Source organism: Dipteris shenzhenensis, chromosome 1 (assembly GCF_047967505.1).
Source record: "Dipteris shenzhenensis isolate YYH24624 ecotype China chromosome 1, Dip_SZ_1.0, whole genome shotgun sequence".
NCBI lineage: Eukaryota > Viridiplantae > Streptophyta > Polypodiopsida > Gleicheniales > Dipteridaceae > Dipteris > Dipteris shenzhenensis.
In genome coordinates this window covers 57953670-57969348 of record NC_141596.1, presented here as the reverse complement: position 1 = coordinate 57969348, position 15679 = coordinate 57953670, and the positions used below count along the sequence as shown (strand labels likewise).

The window sequence follows — 15679 nt, the reverse complement described above, 5'->3', positions numbered from 1 at the left end:
ACTTATACTTTAAATTGTTTTTCGGTACTTTTAGGGACACCATTACATCTATAGTTCTCTCAGGGTACTCTGGAATAGAGAACATTAGGATATTTTGACAATAGAGAATGCATATTGTGAATGTATGCATTAAACAAAACTTAGAGTATTCATCCAACAAAGGCACATGCGCATATCACATGTCCAGGAAAAAAAGAAGCATTAAACATTCTAGAATAATTAAGTTGTTCAACATTGAAAGATTCTCCCACACCAGCTCCTTCGTGAGCTCTGATATTCTTTTGAATCTCTCCTAGATGCCATTTGTTTACATCAAAATGTCGACATTTGTTAAAGAAACTATTTAAGGTACGATGACATCACACATAGTACTTAAGGAAGGTTGCTGCAATATTATAGGATAGCCATTCTTCTTCGGATATGTGAAGGCACCATATATGTAAATCATTGATAAAGGAAGAGGACCGAGGTCTACCCCTCTTGATCTCCCTAACTTTAACTCATCAAATATGTTATTAATAAGGAATTGCTCATTCAAGAGCTTGTAGTTGCAAATCAAGAGTCATATATTGATAAGAACATGAGTGATAATGTATGTTGATTGCAAAGTGAGTCCCTACTCGATCTTGAGGAGGGGCTTATTGAAAAACCAAAAACGAACCATGGAAGAGGTATATGTGGAAGGTTGTGATTGCTCTCAAGGGTAGTAATTTTGTGAAATTATTAACAATCCCCCCGCTTGATTTGATTCATGTGAACATGTTTTGGTTCCAAACAACCTTCCTGGTTGCAAGCGATATTCATCTAGAGAGGATAGCTTCTAAACATGTCTAAAATATTAGCAATATGATGATCATATATTTTTGTCTAATTGGATCTGTAGTTTGAACTTTGTGTCCCTTGAAGAATGCACGCGTCAAAAAACTTGTAGGGGAGAATTAATATGGATTCTCCATTGTCACCCATCCAAATAGACCACTTGGGCAATCTAGACTTATTACAAAACTCCATGAAATACCAACCCATACCAACAATTCCAAGTTCATAATTGGACAGCTGCATGGTTTTTTATTTCATTGTCAGCAAGTCTAGGCATGCTATTGACAAAGAGAAAGTAACAATATAGGTAAGAGACTTTCTTAAAGTATTGTTCCTCATTGACTCAGGTGTATACGCCCGGGATGACACCGGGGCAACCCTCCGTAGATTTTCCTGTAGGGCAGTCATGTTTTTGTTGGCAACAACGAACGCAGTAGCGATTGTTTGCAGGCTCGACCAAGTTGACGAAGAAAGAGTAGCCCGCACATGCTCCATTTATGGGGGAATTGTTGTGGTCATACTGTCCACCTTCGTCCGATTGATTTGTGTAGATCTGCCCATTTATACTACCCGTTACCTGCAGCACCGAGCACCACAAAGAGTTATAAGTAGATGTCACATGCATGATCGCACTCTAAACCAAAGAGGGCGCATCCCATACACTCGTGAGGAAGAAAGGTGCTAGGTTATCACCTGCGCGTATGTGGTATTGTTCTCAAAATTAGCCGTCTGGATGAAACCCGAAGGGAAGGACTGGCATGCGGAATCAGAATCAAGGTCAGGGCTCGTGCAGAATGCAATGCCATCGGCCTCATGATCGCCGATCAGTTGGCCGGGTTGTGGAGGAAGGAAGAAACCGAAATCGGTGTTAGACTTGACAATCACAGTTGTTCCAGTGTTATTAAGTACGCCGAGAGACAAGACAGGGCACCAGACCACAAAGATGAGCAAGGGCAGAGCATTGGCAATATGGGTATAGGCCATTGATCTGGATTGAAAGCTGATCTTTGTGGAGAAGATGACTGCCAAGCCACAAACAGAATTGGCTTTAGAAGCCGTACATCCTTGGGCTGCAGGCCTGGGCCAGCAAGCCTTTGATCTTGGAAAATAATGTAGGCCTCGGCCAGCTTGATTCCCAAAATTAGAAAATTCAATGTTTGTAGTCCAACGGTTTTCCAAAATAGAAAAATCAAAATGACGGAACTTGCAACAAACCTTCAAAGAAGCCGGTAGGCGTAAAGGTCCGAGCTTGGCTGAGATTACATCTCAACGATTCGATCGGTCCATTTTCGAAATGGGAATCAGCCTCCCCCATTTGTATTAAATGCCCACACTCGAAGCGGTTGCCACCCACCATGCAATTCAAAGCTCGCTAGTCCTACTACGCGATGTGGCGATTGTGTGCACCACGTCATCGATGCACTGTGCCATGTCATCGGCCCTCGCCTCACTCTGACCCTCCACATGGGGGGATTATTCAGAGTGATTGTCATTGATTTCGGGCTCGAAAGTGCTCGAAATCAGGCTCACTGTTGTTGGTCGTTTGTTGGATTCCACACAATCTCTAACCCGACCCACTTCCCTAAACCATTCCCCATTACATCACTAAACAAGTCTCAACATGCCCACAGATGGTTCTATCTTAGCCCTACTGGTGGTAGCCAACTTGAAGTGCCCATGGTACTTGCACTATTGCATTGTCTTTTTGCTCAGCTGTACAATGCCAACCTGGTAGCTATTATTTGAAGCCTTGCTAGCACACAATTCCAATGCCCAAGCATTGTGATTGGCCTACAAACATTGTTTCTTCCAAAATGCCCAAATATTGTGATTGGCCCTACAAACATTGTTTCTGCCATGCAATTAACTTAAATAACATGTCAAATCAGGTTATCCTACTCTGGGATCATGACAAGCCTCCATGGGGACCTATTTTTGCAATGCTAATGGAGCATCCCAAGGCTATAAACACCCATTTTATTAAATTTGGACTAGTGTGATGTCCAAAACAATTTCTATAAATACTTTTGAATAAAGGTAGAACACTCTATCTAACAAATTATTAAAAAAAACAACTCTTAAAAGTTTAGCTAAATTTGAGAGTTTTAAAGCAAATACAACTAAAATTATAGAATGAGTTGATGATATCAATTGAATGTGATATTCTTTAAGATATCAAGACTTAATAATGATGTTTATGAACACCTTATAAGCCTTCTCAAAAAACACTTAGTTCCCAAAGCAGGATGATTGGTAGATTCTATGTCAAATGCTATGCTTGCTCCATATCATCTAGTCATTAAGTAGACCATGATTATTAAATACTATCAAATAATAATCAAATCTCTCTATCTTTCTTCAACGGCTTGTGCTTCAACCTAAGGATATGGCCCAAAATGAGCACTACAAATTGACATTTTGAGCAAACCATATAGCTCTTCTCTACTTGCATTCATTTTGTGTACTTGTTATTTTGAATCTTTTCTTTTTCTTGAGCTCTTCCTTCTCCTAGATTCTTTCGAGGGAGGGGGGCCCTCATAAACATGTGAGCGTAGCATGTGGGTTTAACATATTCTAAAGTAATTTTTTACAGATAAGGGGTTTTACAGATAGGCGTTGAACAGAAGTGATATTATATAGTGTTTATACATATTGAGCCCCCCAAGCTTCTGGTGGTTTTGAGCAGAGAACTCTTCCTATTTGTACTCTCTCAGTGATTCATGTCTACCTTGTGCTCCTCATGAACTCTTTGTTGTGGGCGACTCATCATACTTTTCTCCATAGCAGATATTATTGTTAAGAGATCCATTTTGAATATGATATGGAAAGAAAGAGAAACTATAAAGATAGCTTTCTCAACTACAAGGAGCAGGAGATGAGAATGGAAGTGCTTTTGCAAATGAGGAGGAAACACGAAATGAAGTTTTCTTGCAATGACAAGTAAACAACTCGTTCACAACCACAAGGAGGAGGAGAAGATAAATGAAGAGCTTTCAAAATGACGAGAAGCCGAAGAATGAAGTGCATTTCGCAAAGAGGAGGAGATAAAAATGCTCTATTGGATGCAACTAGAAAATATTGTCAAATGAGAGATTTGAAATAAAGTTCTTGAAGAAAATTATATTCCCAATGATTCTCATTGGAAGACAGTTAATGCAATTTAAAAAGAGGAGTATGTTGAGATATCGAGCTCCACTCGTGATATGCCAGGGTGACCATTGTGCATTTATGTCACCGACTTGTTAGCTGTATATCGGTTGGTAAACCGCCCATGAATAATAGCTGGATCACAGCTATCCTTATGTACTCTAGCTCGTGGCTCAGTTAGTATGCCACCTTAGTTAGCTGAGTTTGGTTTGAGACCCACATATAGGGTTCTTCTATTTCTTTGTATTAGAGTTCTTTTGGCTTTCACAACTAAGAAGAGGAAAACTATTTTTAGCCTCCACCTTTGTGTGTATTCCCCCATTGTGTATGTGAGAAGGCTGCAAGTGAGACTCCTTCCTTCTCTCCCACTATCTTCACATGGTATCAGAGCCTGGTTCGTGGTAAGGATCTCAAAAGCAAACCAAGTTTGCAGTGTCTTGGTAAGAGGACCAGTGTTGCTTTCCTTTTTCGAGTTTGGGAGCAAATCTCTACACGTAGCACAGCCAGAAAGTGATGAGTGCATTGTCTCAGATTGAGACACCCTTTTTCTGAAGAGCAGAGAAATGGTGGTGCATCTTCTTTAGGAGGAACTTCAAAAGAAAGTGTCTTCTACTCAAATGCTGGAAGAGGTAGAGGCAGAGGTAGAGGAGGCCGATCTGGAGGCCATGGTAGAAATCAAAATATGCAGCAAACTCAAGAAAATCAGTCCTATGGAGGAGGACGTGGTAACTCTAGAGGCAGGGGGGCCAAAGAGGTCGTGGTGGATGGCAGAGAGGCCAAAATGCAAACAGCAATGTTGAATGCTACTACTGTGGTAAAATGGGTCATATGGCTAAAGACTGCTATAAAAAGCAAAATGACATCCTGAATGGAAAATTGCAACAAGGGAATTATGCATCTTCTAGTAGACAAGGTGATGACAAAAATGAGCATCTGTTTATGGTGTAGCACATGACCAATTCTGTGACAAGTGCAGAAGAAAGCAATGATGTGTGGTATGTTGACTCAAGTGCATCAAACCACATGATAGGTCATGCAGAATGGATGTAGGATGCAAGGAAAATGGAAAGACCAGGATTTGTCGAGACTAGTGATGATACTACACATCCTATTGTGCAGATTGGTAAAATTCCTTTGTCTATGCAGGATGGGAAAAAGAAATACCTGTCTGATGTATTTCATGTTCTGAATATCACCAAGAACCTGGTTTCTGTTGGTCAAATGGTTGAGCACGGCTTGTAGGTCAGATTTAATCCTCATGGATGCTTTGTTGAGGATATGAAAAATAAGGAGTCACTTGATAGCAAAAGGAAAGAAGAAGGGCAGGATGTTTATGTTGGATGCGGACATGCTTGAATTGAGTGCAACAATTTTTGCACATGGGAACGGTGTAGTTGCAGATATTGATATCTGGCATAACGCATTGGTCATGTTAATGTACTGCGACTTAAATCAATGCAGGACCAAAATATTGTTGCAGGATTGCCTAAATTCAAGGTTGCAGAAATGCATAAGGTATGTGAAACTTGTCAATTTGGAAAACAGGCAAGGAAACCATTTCCTAGACATGTTCAAGAGAGTAAGAAGCCATTGGAGAGCCATTGGAATTAATCCACTCTCATGTGTGGACTACTAAAGCTGCATCTATTAGAGGCTGTCATTATTTTGTCACTTTTATTGATGACTACAACAAAAAAGTTTGGGTGTATTTTATGAAAAAGAAAAGTGAAGTGTTTGGGCATTTCAAAGCTTTTAAAGCTATGGTTGAAAAAGAAACAAGCCTACAAATCAAATGCCTAAGGTCAGATGGAGGGGGAGAGTACCTCTCAAATGAGTTTGCAAGGTTCATGCAGGAGCATGGCATAAAGCAGCAATATTCATGTAGTCATACCCCACACCAAAATGGACTTGCAGAAAGGAAAAACAGGCATATTGGAGAGGTATCTAGGGCCATGCTAAATGAAAAAGACCTACCAGATTATTATTGGGTTGAAGCAATTGCTACAGCAGTTTACATAATGAACCGGACTCCCACTGCAGCAATACATGGCATGACGCCAGAGGAGATGTATACTGGTAGGAAACCAGATATTTCTCATTTGAAAATTTTTGGTTGCATTGCCTATGTTCATGTGCCAGATGAGTTGAGGTCCAAGTTGGTGGACCCAAAAGCTAAGAAGTGCATCTTTATTGGTTATTCTCTGCAGGAGAAAGGGTATAGATGCTATAACCCTTCTACTCGTAAGTTTACAGTATGCAGAGATGTTGTTGTTGATGAGATGAGCAGCTGGTATAAACCAATAAATGTGATTGATGATGTAGATGCACAAAATGGTAATGCTGCACATAATTCATAGTAGCAATCACAAAATATTAGTGGATATGCAGTGTCCTCTAGCAGTGGTTCACATACTTCGCCATGGACAAGCAGATTGAGATTAGGAGAATCTCCTCAAACCAATGCAGATAGTGGTATGCAGGTATCACGAAAAGGAAAAGAGAAGGTAGATCAGCCCATGTTTGATGTGAATGCAGGTCACTTTTATGTGGATGGTGAATCTAGTGGCTCAGAACAGAGCATTGATGATGAGTTGGGTATTCCTTCTGTTGTTACACCTTGAGTAAGGAAGACCAGGGATGTTTTGAGAGCACCAAGAAGTGAGCCTATTTTGCGTAGGTCTACCAGAGCTAGGTATCCTATGGATAGGCTAAATTATGATGGATTTATAGCCATTCAGTATGCCTATATGATCAAACTGATACAGGAACCAGAACCCACTTCTTTTGAGCAAGCCATGGCAAAAGAAAAATGGGAGAAAGCCATGGATGAAGAAATGGATGCCTTGGAAGCAAATGCTACATGGGAATTGGTGCCTTTGCCTAAAGACAAGAATGCAATTGGATGTAAGTGGGTTTATAAGGTGAAGCACAATGCAGATGGTTCTGTGAACAGATAGAAGGCAAGATTAGTTGTCAAGGGGTATGCACAGACATATGGCATTGATTATGAAGAAACATTCAGTCCGGTTGCAAGGATGGCAACCATAAGAGCAGTCATTGCTATGGCTGCATCAAAGGGATGGTCTTTACATCAGATGGATGTAAAGAATGCCTTCTTGCATGGTGATTTACAAGAAGAGGTCTTTATGGAGCAACCACCAGGTTATGTTGATGCTGTTCATTCTGGTCTCGAGTTTGTTTGCAGGGGTTGAAGAAAGCCTTGTATGGCTTGAAGCAAGCACCTAGAGCATGGTCTGACAAGATAGGACAATATCTTGTCACTATTGGCTTTCAGATTTCCAAGGCAGATTTCTCACTTTATTTGAGAAAAACAGAGAAAGGTATTATGCTGCTTGTCATTTATGTTGATGATTTGATCATCACAGGTGATAGTGATGGAGATATCCTTCATGTGAAAATGCTATTACAGCAGAAGTTTGAGATGAAGGATTTGGGAGAGCTACGTTATTTCTTGGGCATTGAGCTGATTAGATCACCAAGTGGGATACGGCTCTTGCAGAGGCAGTATGGATTGGACATGCTATCCAAATATGGGATGATATGCTGTAAGCCTATTTTAGTTCCTTTGGAGCAGAATGTGAAGCTAAGTGCAGATGCAGGTGAGCTTCTGGAAGACCCTACTATGTACAGACGCATAGTAGGAAGTTTGATTTATATGACTATTACCAGGCGAGATTTGAGCTACGCTATTGGATTGGTAAGTCAGTTTATGCAGGCTCCAAGGAAACCGCATTTGGATGTGGCTAGACACATACTTAGGTATGTGAAGTCCACATTGCAGTATGGACTATTTTGTGAGACTGGGGTTCAGATACAGTTGCATGGATACACTGATGCTGATTGGGCTGGTAGTATTTCTGATAGACGATCTACCAGTGGATATGTGTTCTCTTTTGGGAGTGTTGCAGTCACTTGGAGCAGCAAGAAATAGCCTTCAGTTGCCTTGTCGAGCACAGAGGCTGAGTATAGGGGTGTAGCAATCGCTGCATGTGAGGTAGCTTGGTTGCATAAGCTACTTTATGATATGCATCAGTCTACAGATGGGACAGTTGTCATTTATTGTGACATCATGAGAAATATACACTTGGCAAATAACCCAGTCTATCATGCTAGAACAAAGCACATTGAGGTGCATTATCACTATGTGCAGGAGAAGGTTTTATTAGGTCTTATTAATCTAGTTTATGTCAGCACAAAGGATCAAGTAGCTGACATATTCACAAAGGCATTGGGCGCAGAGAAGCTGTGCAAGTTCAAAGACCTGCTTGGTGTGTAGGAATTGGGATTGAGCTTGAGGGGGAGTGTTGAGATATCGAGCTCCACTCGTGATATGCGAGGGTGACCGTTGTGCATTTATGTTACCGACTTGTTAGCTGCAGATGCAGTTGGTACACCACCCTTGAATAATAGCTAGATGACAGATATCCTTATGTACTCTAGTTTGTCGCTCAGTTAGTATGCCACCTTAGTTAGCTGAGTTTGGTTTGAGACCCACATATAGGGTTCTTCTATTTCTTTGTACTAGAGTTCTTTTGGCTTTCAGAACTAAGAAGAGGAAAAATGTTTTCAGCCTCCACCTTTGTGTGTATTCCCCCATTGTGTATGCGAGAAAGCGGCAGGTGAGACTCCTTCCTTCTCTCCCACTATCTTCACAGAGTATATTCCCGATGACTCTTATCATGAGACAATTAATATAATTAAATATAAAGAGCACATGAAATATAATTGTATTTTCATTAAATTTGTTTTCCTTACAAGAAATGTTGGCTAGTTTGGATTAAGGCCATGCACATGCTCTCAACGGGCAAAATTTTCTATCGAGAATCTGGAGGAGACCGCATTTGATTTGTGAGCCTACAATAGGTGTTCAGTAGGCCTCATGAGTGGGCGTTTCGGCAATTTCATCTTCTAATTTTTTTATATATACCCTTGCACTCAATAAATTAGCCAAAACTAACGATAGTAGAGAAGGCGCATCAAACATGTCTTCTAGAGTTATGACCCTCAATTGTTTAAAGAGCAACTTAGGAATTTTGGCATTATTCAAGTACTATTTTAAAAATCCTTATAAATTCTTTAACTATTCTAGGGAAAAAATCTTAGGCCATTTGGAAAAGTAAATTTACCATTTTTAACCATTGAGAAATGGACTTCCATGGGTTTTGCTTGATGGAAAATTCTTATGCTCAATGAATCATAGTAACAAGGTTTGGTTTTCGGTTTGGCTTTGAATCCATAAATAATACAACACCTCAAATCAGTATCACCCATATAAGAATTCATCTCATTAATTATGTGGTATGGATTTCTAAATCTACAAATCTAGGACTAATAAAGTATTTACCTTGTAATATGTATCTCCCTATCACTTCCATCTCCCTACGTAGCTTGCTATCACTTCCATCTCCCCCCTCTCTTTTCAGCCCTCTGCTGATCATCCTACCACACCTCCCTTGCCCTCTTTCCCCCTACCCCTTAGTCTTCCACTCTCGCACTGCCATCTCTCTCCCCCTCTGTCCTTGTGGTAGCAACAAGTTTGGTATTCTTTGTGTTACATGTTCTTAGATGTGTAGGAGTTAAATTGCTACAAGAGTGCAATAACTTTTTATAGGCGCTAGAGTTGGACAATGAGAAACTTGAAAACTAAGCTAGAATAGAAGATTGCAAAGTTTATGGATGCTATCTGTCCAGTGAGAAACATTTGTGTGAGTGTGTAATCTGCTAGATGGGTTGAGGAGGGGATACAAATGCAAGTGGTCTATACCCAGCATTGGGCGCTGAAACATCAAGGGGATGCTATAGTAGCTAGTCCCTGCAATGTGTGATGGAGTTTATGGTTTTCAACCTTGTGAGTGACTATCATGAGATTGAAACTGCACTGTGTTGAGTTTTCAGAGGATGAGCTTTGGCACATTGCTAGATTCATCTAGATATATTTCTTGCCGTTTTAGCAGACATGCAAAGTTCTCCTTTTGAAGTTTTTGTCCATGTTCATGCTGTTGTTGCACTAACATTATTTCTATCTTAAGTGGTGTGTTGCACTATCAGCTAGCTTGTAAGCATTTTTTGCTTGGAAATACTTGTTTGGGAGAGACTAAAATAAAATTATATAGTCTTCACAAGTAGTCGTAGCTTAAATGAAGAGAATGTGGATTATTTTTTGATTAGCCTTCTCCATTAGTGCTATGTATGATAAGATGCTGGACATCTGGATGGGTCGGATGAGGTGATTGCCAATGCAAGATTTTGGACACTGTAGTTTTGCTCCTAGTGAGTTGCTGGATGCCCGTTGTTTGTGAGCGTAGTCGTTCATTGGTGTCCGTCTACTAGATTTGACCTCAAAGAGGGCATCATAGGGGGCTATGTAGCATGGTGATGTAATTACCACAGGATAGCGGATCTTGTAACCATGGCAGATCAGTTGGATTTTGATATCAGTACAGGACCAGACCAGAGGAGTTTGCCATGCGCATGTTGCTTGGGAGCTTGCACTTCAGGTTTCGAGTGATCATAATGAGACGGTTTGTGCCAAGGGGAGGCATCTTCCGACAATACATGTGTCAGTGTTCAACGATGGTGGTTCACGCGATGGATTCCTTCAGATACTCCAATGGCACACCCAGCTTCCTGGAGATGATGCTACATCTAGACAGATATCATAGAGCAAGGTTGATAAAGTATGGTATGGTTTGCCTGCCACGGTATCTAGATGGACCAGCTTCCCTCCTTTCAGTACAGTATGGATGCACTGATCGAGTTGATCCCACGTGATGAGATTAATTGTATCATACGGTTAGATCTCCTCCAGCTCCATACATCTCAACTTGGGGGTGGTTAGGAGTTGCCACCAAGATTTAGTTCTATCACGACCACTTTTTGAGAGTATCGGAGGATGGACTCATCATCAGACCCCCTGTACCCTCGAGAACAAAGGATGTTGGAAATGGATAGGTGACCTCCCCATTTGTAAGCCCCCATGTAAGGAGAGCATTGGGGAGGGTTTGGAAGAGTGCCACATGGGCAGAATTGTGGTTGCCATGTGGGCATCATTCCTACAGAGAGAGAGAGAGAACTATGGGGCTGCCACATGGGCAGCAAATAGACTGCCATGTGGCAGCACACCTCACAGCATACCTGGCAATGATGGCGTGGACCAACAACAACTGTATGGCGATGCTGGCAGTGGATGGCTAGAGCAGGATCTAAGGGTTGGAACATGCCTGAACAGATGCAGGACCAGCAGTACTACATGGAGGACAGAAGGCGCAAAGTAGCATGAAGGGCACTAATCAATGAGGATGCAATAGATTCTAGGGAGAGGTGGAGAAGGTGCCGTTGTATGTGAGAATGGATGTACACTACAAGTTGGCAAAGCTCAAAGAACAAGTTCAGCTACTGTCCCACTGAGGTGTCAATGTTCAAAGTTGGTTTAAATAGGCAAATGGCTTTGATGACCAGGATGAGTCGTAAACTAGAAATTAAGATACTCATAATAATTCTACGTTTCTTTTTGTAGAGGAACCCAAAATCCTTCTTGCTTGGGGTGTTCTTATCCCAACATTCCTTATTGCCCTCACCCAAGAATTGTCAGAGGTCCTAGTATCTTGGAGTCAGAATAGAAGATGACGATGCTAGGCAAGGTGCGGTTTTAGCTGCCAACGGTATTCCCAGTACGAATGGTAGAACAGAAGCTATAATTTGGAGGTGCTCAGAAAGGTATCCTGGGTTTCAAATGATCTGTCATTTGGAGGTGCTCTCTATCTGGAGTTGATCAAGTAGTTGTGTATGATTTTGAAGAAATAGACGCAAGAGATCCAATGGTCTTATCTAGTGATTCTCAGAGGACGGCAGCAGCAGTTGTGTAGAGGTCAAATGCAATAATGACTCTGTTTGTCACTTGCAGAGTAGAAGTTTGCAAAATTTTATAAAAGTTCTCTTATGTACACGAGTAACCTGACCCGTCTACAATGGGATAGAGACCCGCTCTGCTGGGTCCCCCCCCCTTCTCTCTCTCTCTCTAAAAATTAACGAAATAGGATTATATGTTTATATATATATTATATATATTGAATTTATTCATAGTCTATTTTATATAAATATAAATATACGTATGTACATAAATATGTATACACACGCTCACACACACAAACACACACACACACACACACACACTTTCTATGGTGGTGTCTCTCTATGGTACCTGTGCACTTCAGCTTGCTCATCTATATGTAAGCCGCCAAGTGATATTTTACAAACCACATGCAACAAGTTTACCAGATGTAGGTAATAGGGAATAACTTGAAGCCCAGTTGGACATTATTAGATGCACTAGCCAAATGTGATGTAGCGTCCAAGTGATGTAGTGTTACCTCTCCCCCTATTCCACCAGCGGAATAGGGTAGGGAGGCCATAAACTTGAAGCTTCCATGTGATCTTCAATAATCTTGTATGCTTGAGATACAATGAGATTGAAGTATTCTTCAATATTCTTGGATGATTGAGATGCAAGTGATCTTCAATATTCTTCAAAATCATGGCAATCCCCTAATACATCAACTTGAAGCTTTGACATAGCTTCCAAGTGATCTTTTAGATGCTTGAATGCTTGAGATCCAAGGATACTAATGGCAAAAAGGGACCTAACAGTCTCCATTCTCTTAAATTCATTTCATCAAAAGATGTATTCCTTTCATTAAAAAGCTATTTTAGTTTATCAAATGCATTCAATAAACTATATGATTCCTATCAAGTGCATTCCAAAAACTATACAATCCCCTATTCCACTGGTGGAATAGGGGGAGAGTGACATCAGGAGGTTTCTTAATAAGGGGGATAGATTCAATCAAAAGCTTTTTCAACCCAAAATGAAAGACTCTCTATCTCCTCTTCTAGTGCTACATACCTTCAATGGAAGACTCTCTATGTTCTCTCTAGTGCTGCATACCTTTAAGGCCAGAGACCCTATCAAAAGCATGCTAGAGCTCCCAACTCTTCAAACGCGTAGTCGGCCATCTTCAAGAGAGGCGCATCCATACAAGCCTCTAGTGGCTTCAACAAACCAAGGCCAGGACAATCTCCAAGGCTCCAACTTTGTGAACAAATCAAATCCAATGCCCGTAGCTCAGTCTCCATGGCCAGATTCCTTTCACCAACCGACCTTCAACGTCCTTGAAGGAGGCAAGTGGCACTATTCAAATCCCCTATTCCACTGGCAGAATAGGGGGAGAGAGAGACTCACAATGTGGGAAGAAGCAATCACTAAGCTAAGGAGCAACAAGCTATAACGACAGCATAAACTATTAAGGGAGAAAATGAACATTCCTTATAATGTCTCTCCCCCCTATTCCGCCAGTGGAACAGGGGAGATAGAAGCTTGAATTGATCGGTGGACTAAGCTTGCACACATCAAATGACTGCAAAAAGAGATGGATGGTGCGAACCTCGAAAACTAGAATCAAAGGAAAATAGGAAGCAAAGAGGAGTAGAGGAAAAGGAGGAGACAATGAACTTGGAGGCGGTGTGTAAGAGCTATCTGTTGCATGTCGCTAACTCATAAACTGCAAGATTCTTCCAAGAAGAACCAAACATTCATTCTCCTCCAATTGCAAAATTCAGAGCCCACACAATTGCAAAAGTCAGAGCCCAAAGTCGAGGAAAGGCTTGAGGGCATGTTCAGTAGAAGACCAAAGTTTGACATGCACTCTTAGAGCGATTCCTAGGCCATGGTCAGTGCTTGGGAGTGGTACAAAGCTCAGCTTGCATCCAATCCCCTCCGCATCTTGTGGGCTATGGGAGATGTCATGGCTCAAGGTCTCAGCTTCTGGTCGTAGCAATAGTAGCATCACCCTCTAGTACACACCACACATTCCTCATCCTTCGAAGAGCATGACGAGCTCAGAGAATCCTCGAGCTCCGATGCCTGCTGTTGCTACTTGCAACTGTGATTGATGAGGTTAATGATCTGGAGGTGCTGCTCTTCATTCTCTGCACCAAAAAGCTGAAGAAGCTTATTGCATCCGGCTTCATCGCCTGGACGGATCTCCCAGGCAGTAGGGAGGTGGGATTGGTGGCGGGATGAACGGAGCCGGAGAAACAACGAGGAGGAGGATGGGAGAGCTTCTTCTTCTTTGAAACAAAGAATTTGAGGACACGCATGATGCTCGAGGGAGAGAAGAGGATGCTTGAATCGAGCTTAATTCTCTGGATGTGCTGTGTGGAGCTTCACTAAGGAGCAATCTATATGATTAACAAAGAAGAAGACATGCTTCTACCTTCCTTTCCTCACTCTTTCAGTGTGCACTATTGCCATTCTCCCGCTGAGTTTGTGATCCAGTGATGAAATGCACAGAGAAACAGCACCAAACTTGCTTTGGAAAGATGACACAGAAAGTAAGGGAAGGAGAAAGAAAGAGGCAGAGAGAAACAGTTACACACCACACATTCCAACATGTCCCGCAAAGGTCTTTGTCCTACAACAGACTTACACAAGCTTTGACATGCATCTTCCCCTATTCTGCTGGCAGAATCTGCTGGCAGAATAGGGCAATCTTGAATGAACTGGTGAATGCTGTGACTCCTCAAAGGAGTTTGACATGCATCTCCCCCTATTTTGCCGGCGGAATAGGGCAATCTTGAATGAACTGGCGAATGCTGTGACTCCTCATCTGCCCCTATTCTGCCGGTGGAATAGGGCCATCTTGCGTTCAAGCTCTTTGTAAGCTTTGCGTTCAAGCTCTTTGTGAGCTCTTCGTCCCTCCCCTCGCAGTTAGAGCTTTTCGTAGCAGCCTCTCTTTGTAAGCGCTTCCCACCTCCCCTCTCAGTTATGAGCTTTTCATAGTAGTCTCTCTATGAATCATCATGCCTTCATTGTAGCTCTCATCATCATCCACAGTCCGCCTTGGCGTGGCAATGACTTAAGCAAGAATAGGGAGCACTCACTTATGACCAAGATAGAAAGTAAGGTTTCAAAAGATTTTAATTAAGATGTGAAGCTCATATGGTCACAAACCAAAGAGAGGGCTATGAGACACCTACATGCTTACTTTAGAAAACCTTGAGTAGAGAAGAAGGAGCAGCTCACATTACCAGCAACAAGAAGAGCTATAGTTGGTGTGCATTTTCACCACATCCTACAGAAGAGAGCAATATGGATCTAGTGAAGAAGTTTATTGCACCTTGAGAACCACATGAGAAGAAGCTCTATTAGGAAAGGTATGGAACGAAGTTAGCAACAAGGATTAATCGTGAACTCCTTGCTGAGAATCGTCAACTATTTGTCCATAATTTGTTTGGCAGCCACGACTTAAGCAAGAACAGGGAGCTTTTGACTCTACAGACTACCACCATGATCTTTTGAAAGCAAGAACAGTTTGTGGTTGAAAGCAAGAATTCCCATATCTCTTTCTCAATTTTGTGGATTACGATGGCCTCCGCAACCTATCTACCTTGCAACTTCCGACTGTCTTCAAGCATTTGGCTATGATGCCATGTTAAATGCCTGGCTTGCGACCTACCTTCCTTTTTACACCTCGGCAGTAGCAAGATCAGCAGCAGCAGTAGAGCAAGGAGGCGATCTAGAAGCTCCAACCTCCTCAACTCTACTTGGCACTCTTTCATGAAGCAAAGCAGAAGTGAGCAAACAGTTGACGAACAGTGCAAACAGCTTGGACATGGCTAATTTTGCTCATAAAAT

General features: G+C 41.7%; 1 protein-coding gene across 1 annotated transcript; it reads right to left on the bottom strand.

Annotated features, from left to right (window-relative positions):
- Positions 1–1162: 1162 nt before the first annotated feature.
- On the bottom strand, positions 1163–1803 carry LOC147906107 (uncharacterized). Its single transcript, XM_087386248.1, has 2 exons — positions 1513–1803; positions 1163–1396 (listed from the first exon to the last, which is right to left on the bottom strand). Exons 1-2 carry the CDS (start codon positions 1801–1803, stop codon positions 1163–1165), a joined length of 525 nt encoding a protein of 174 aa, XP_087242374.1.
- Positions 1804–15679: the final 13876 nt, after the last annotated feature.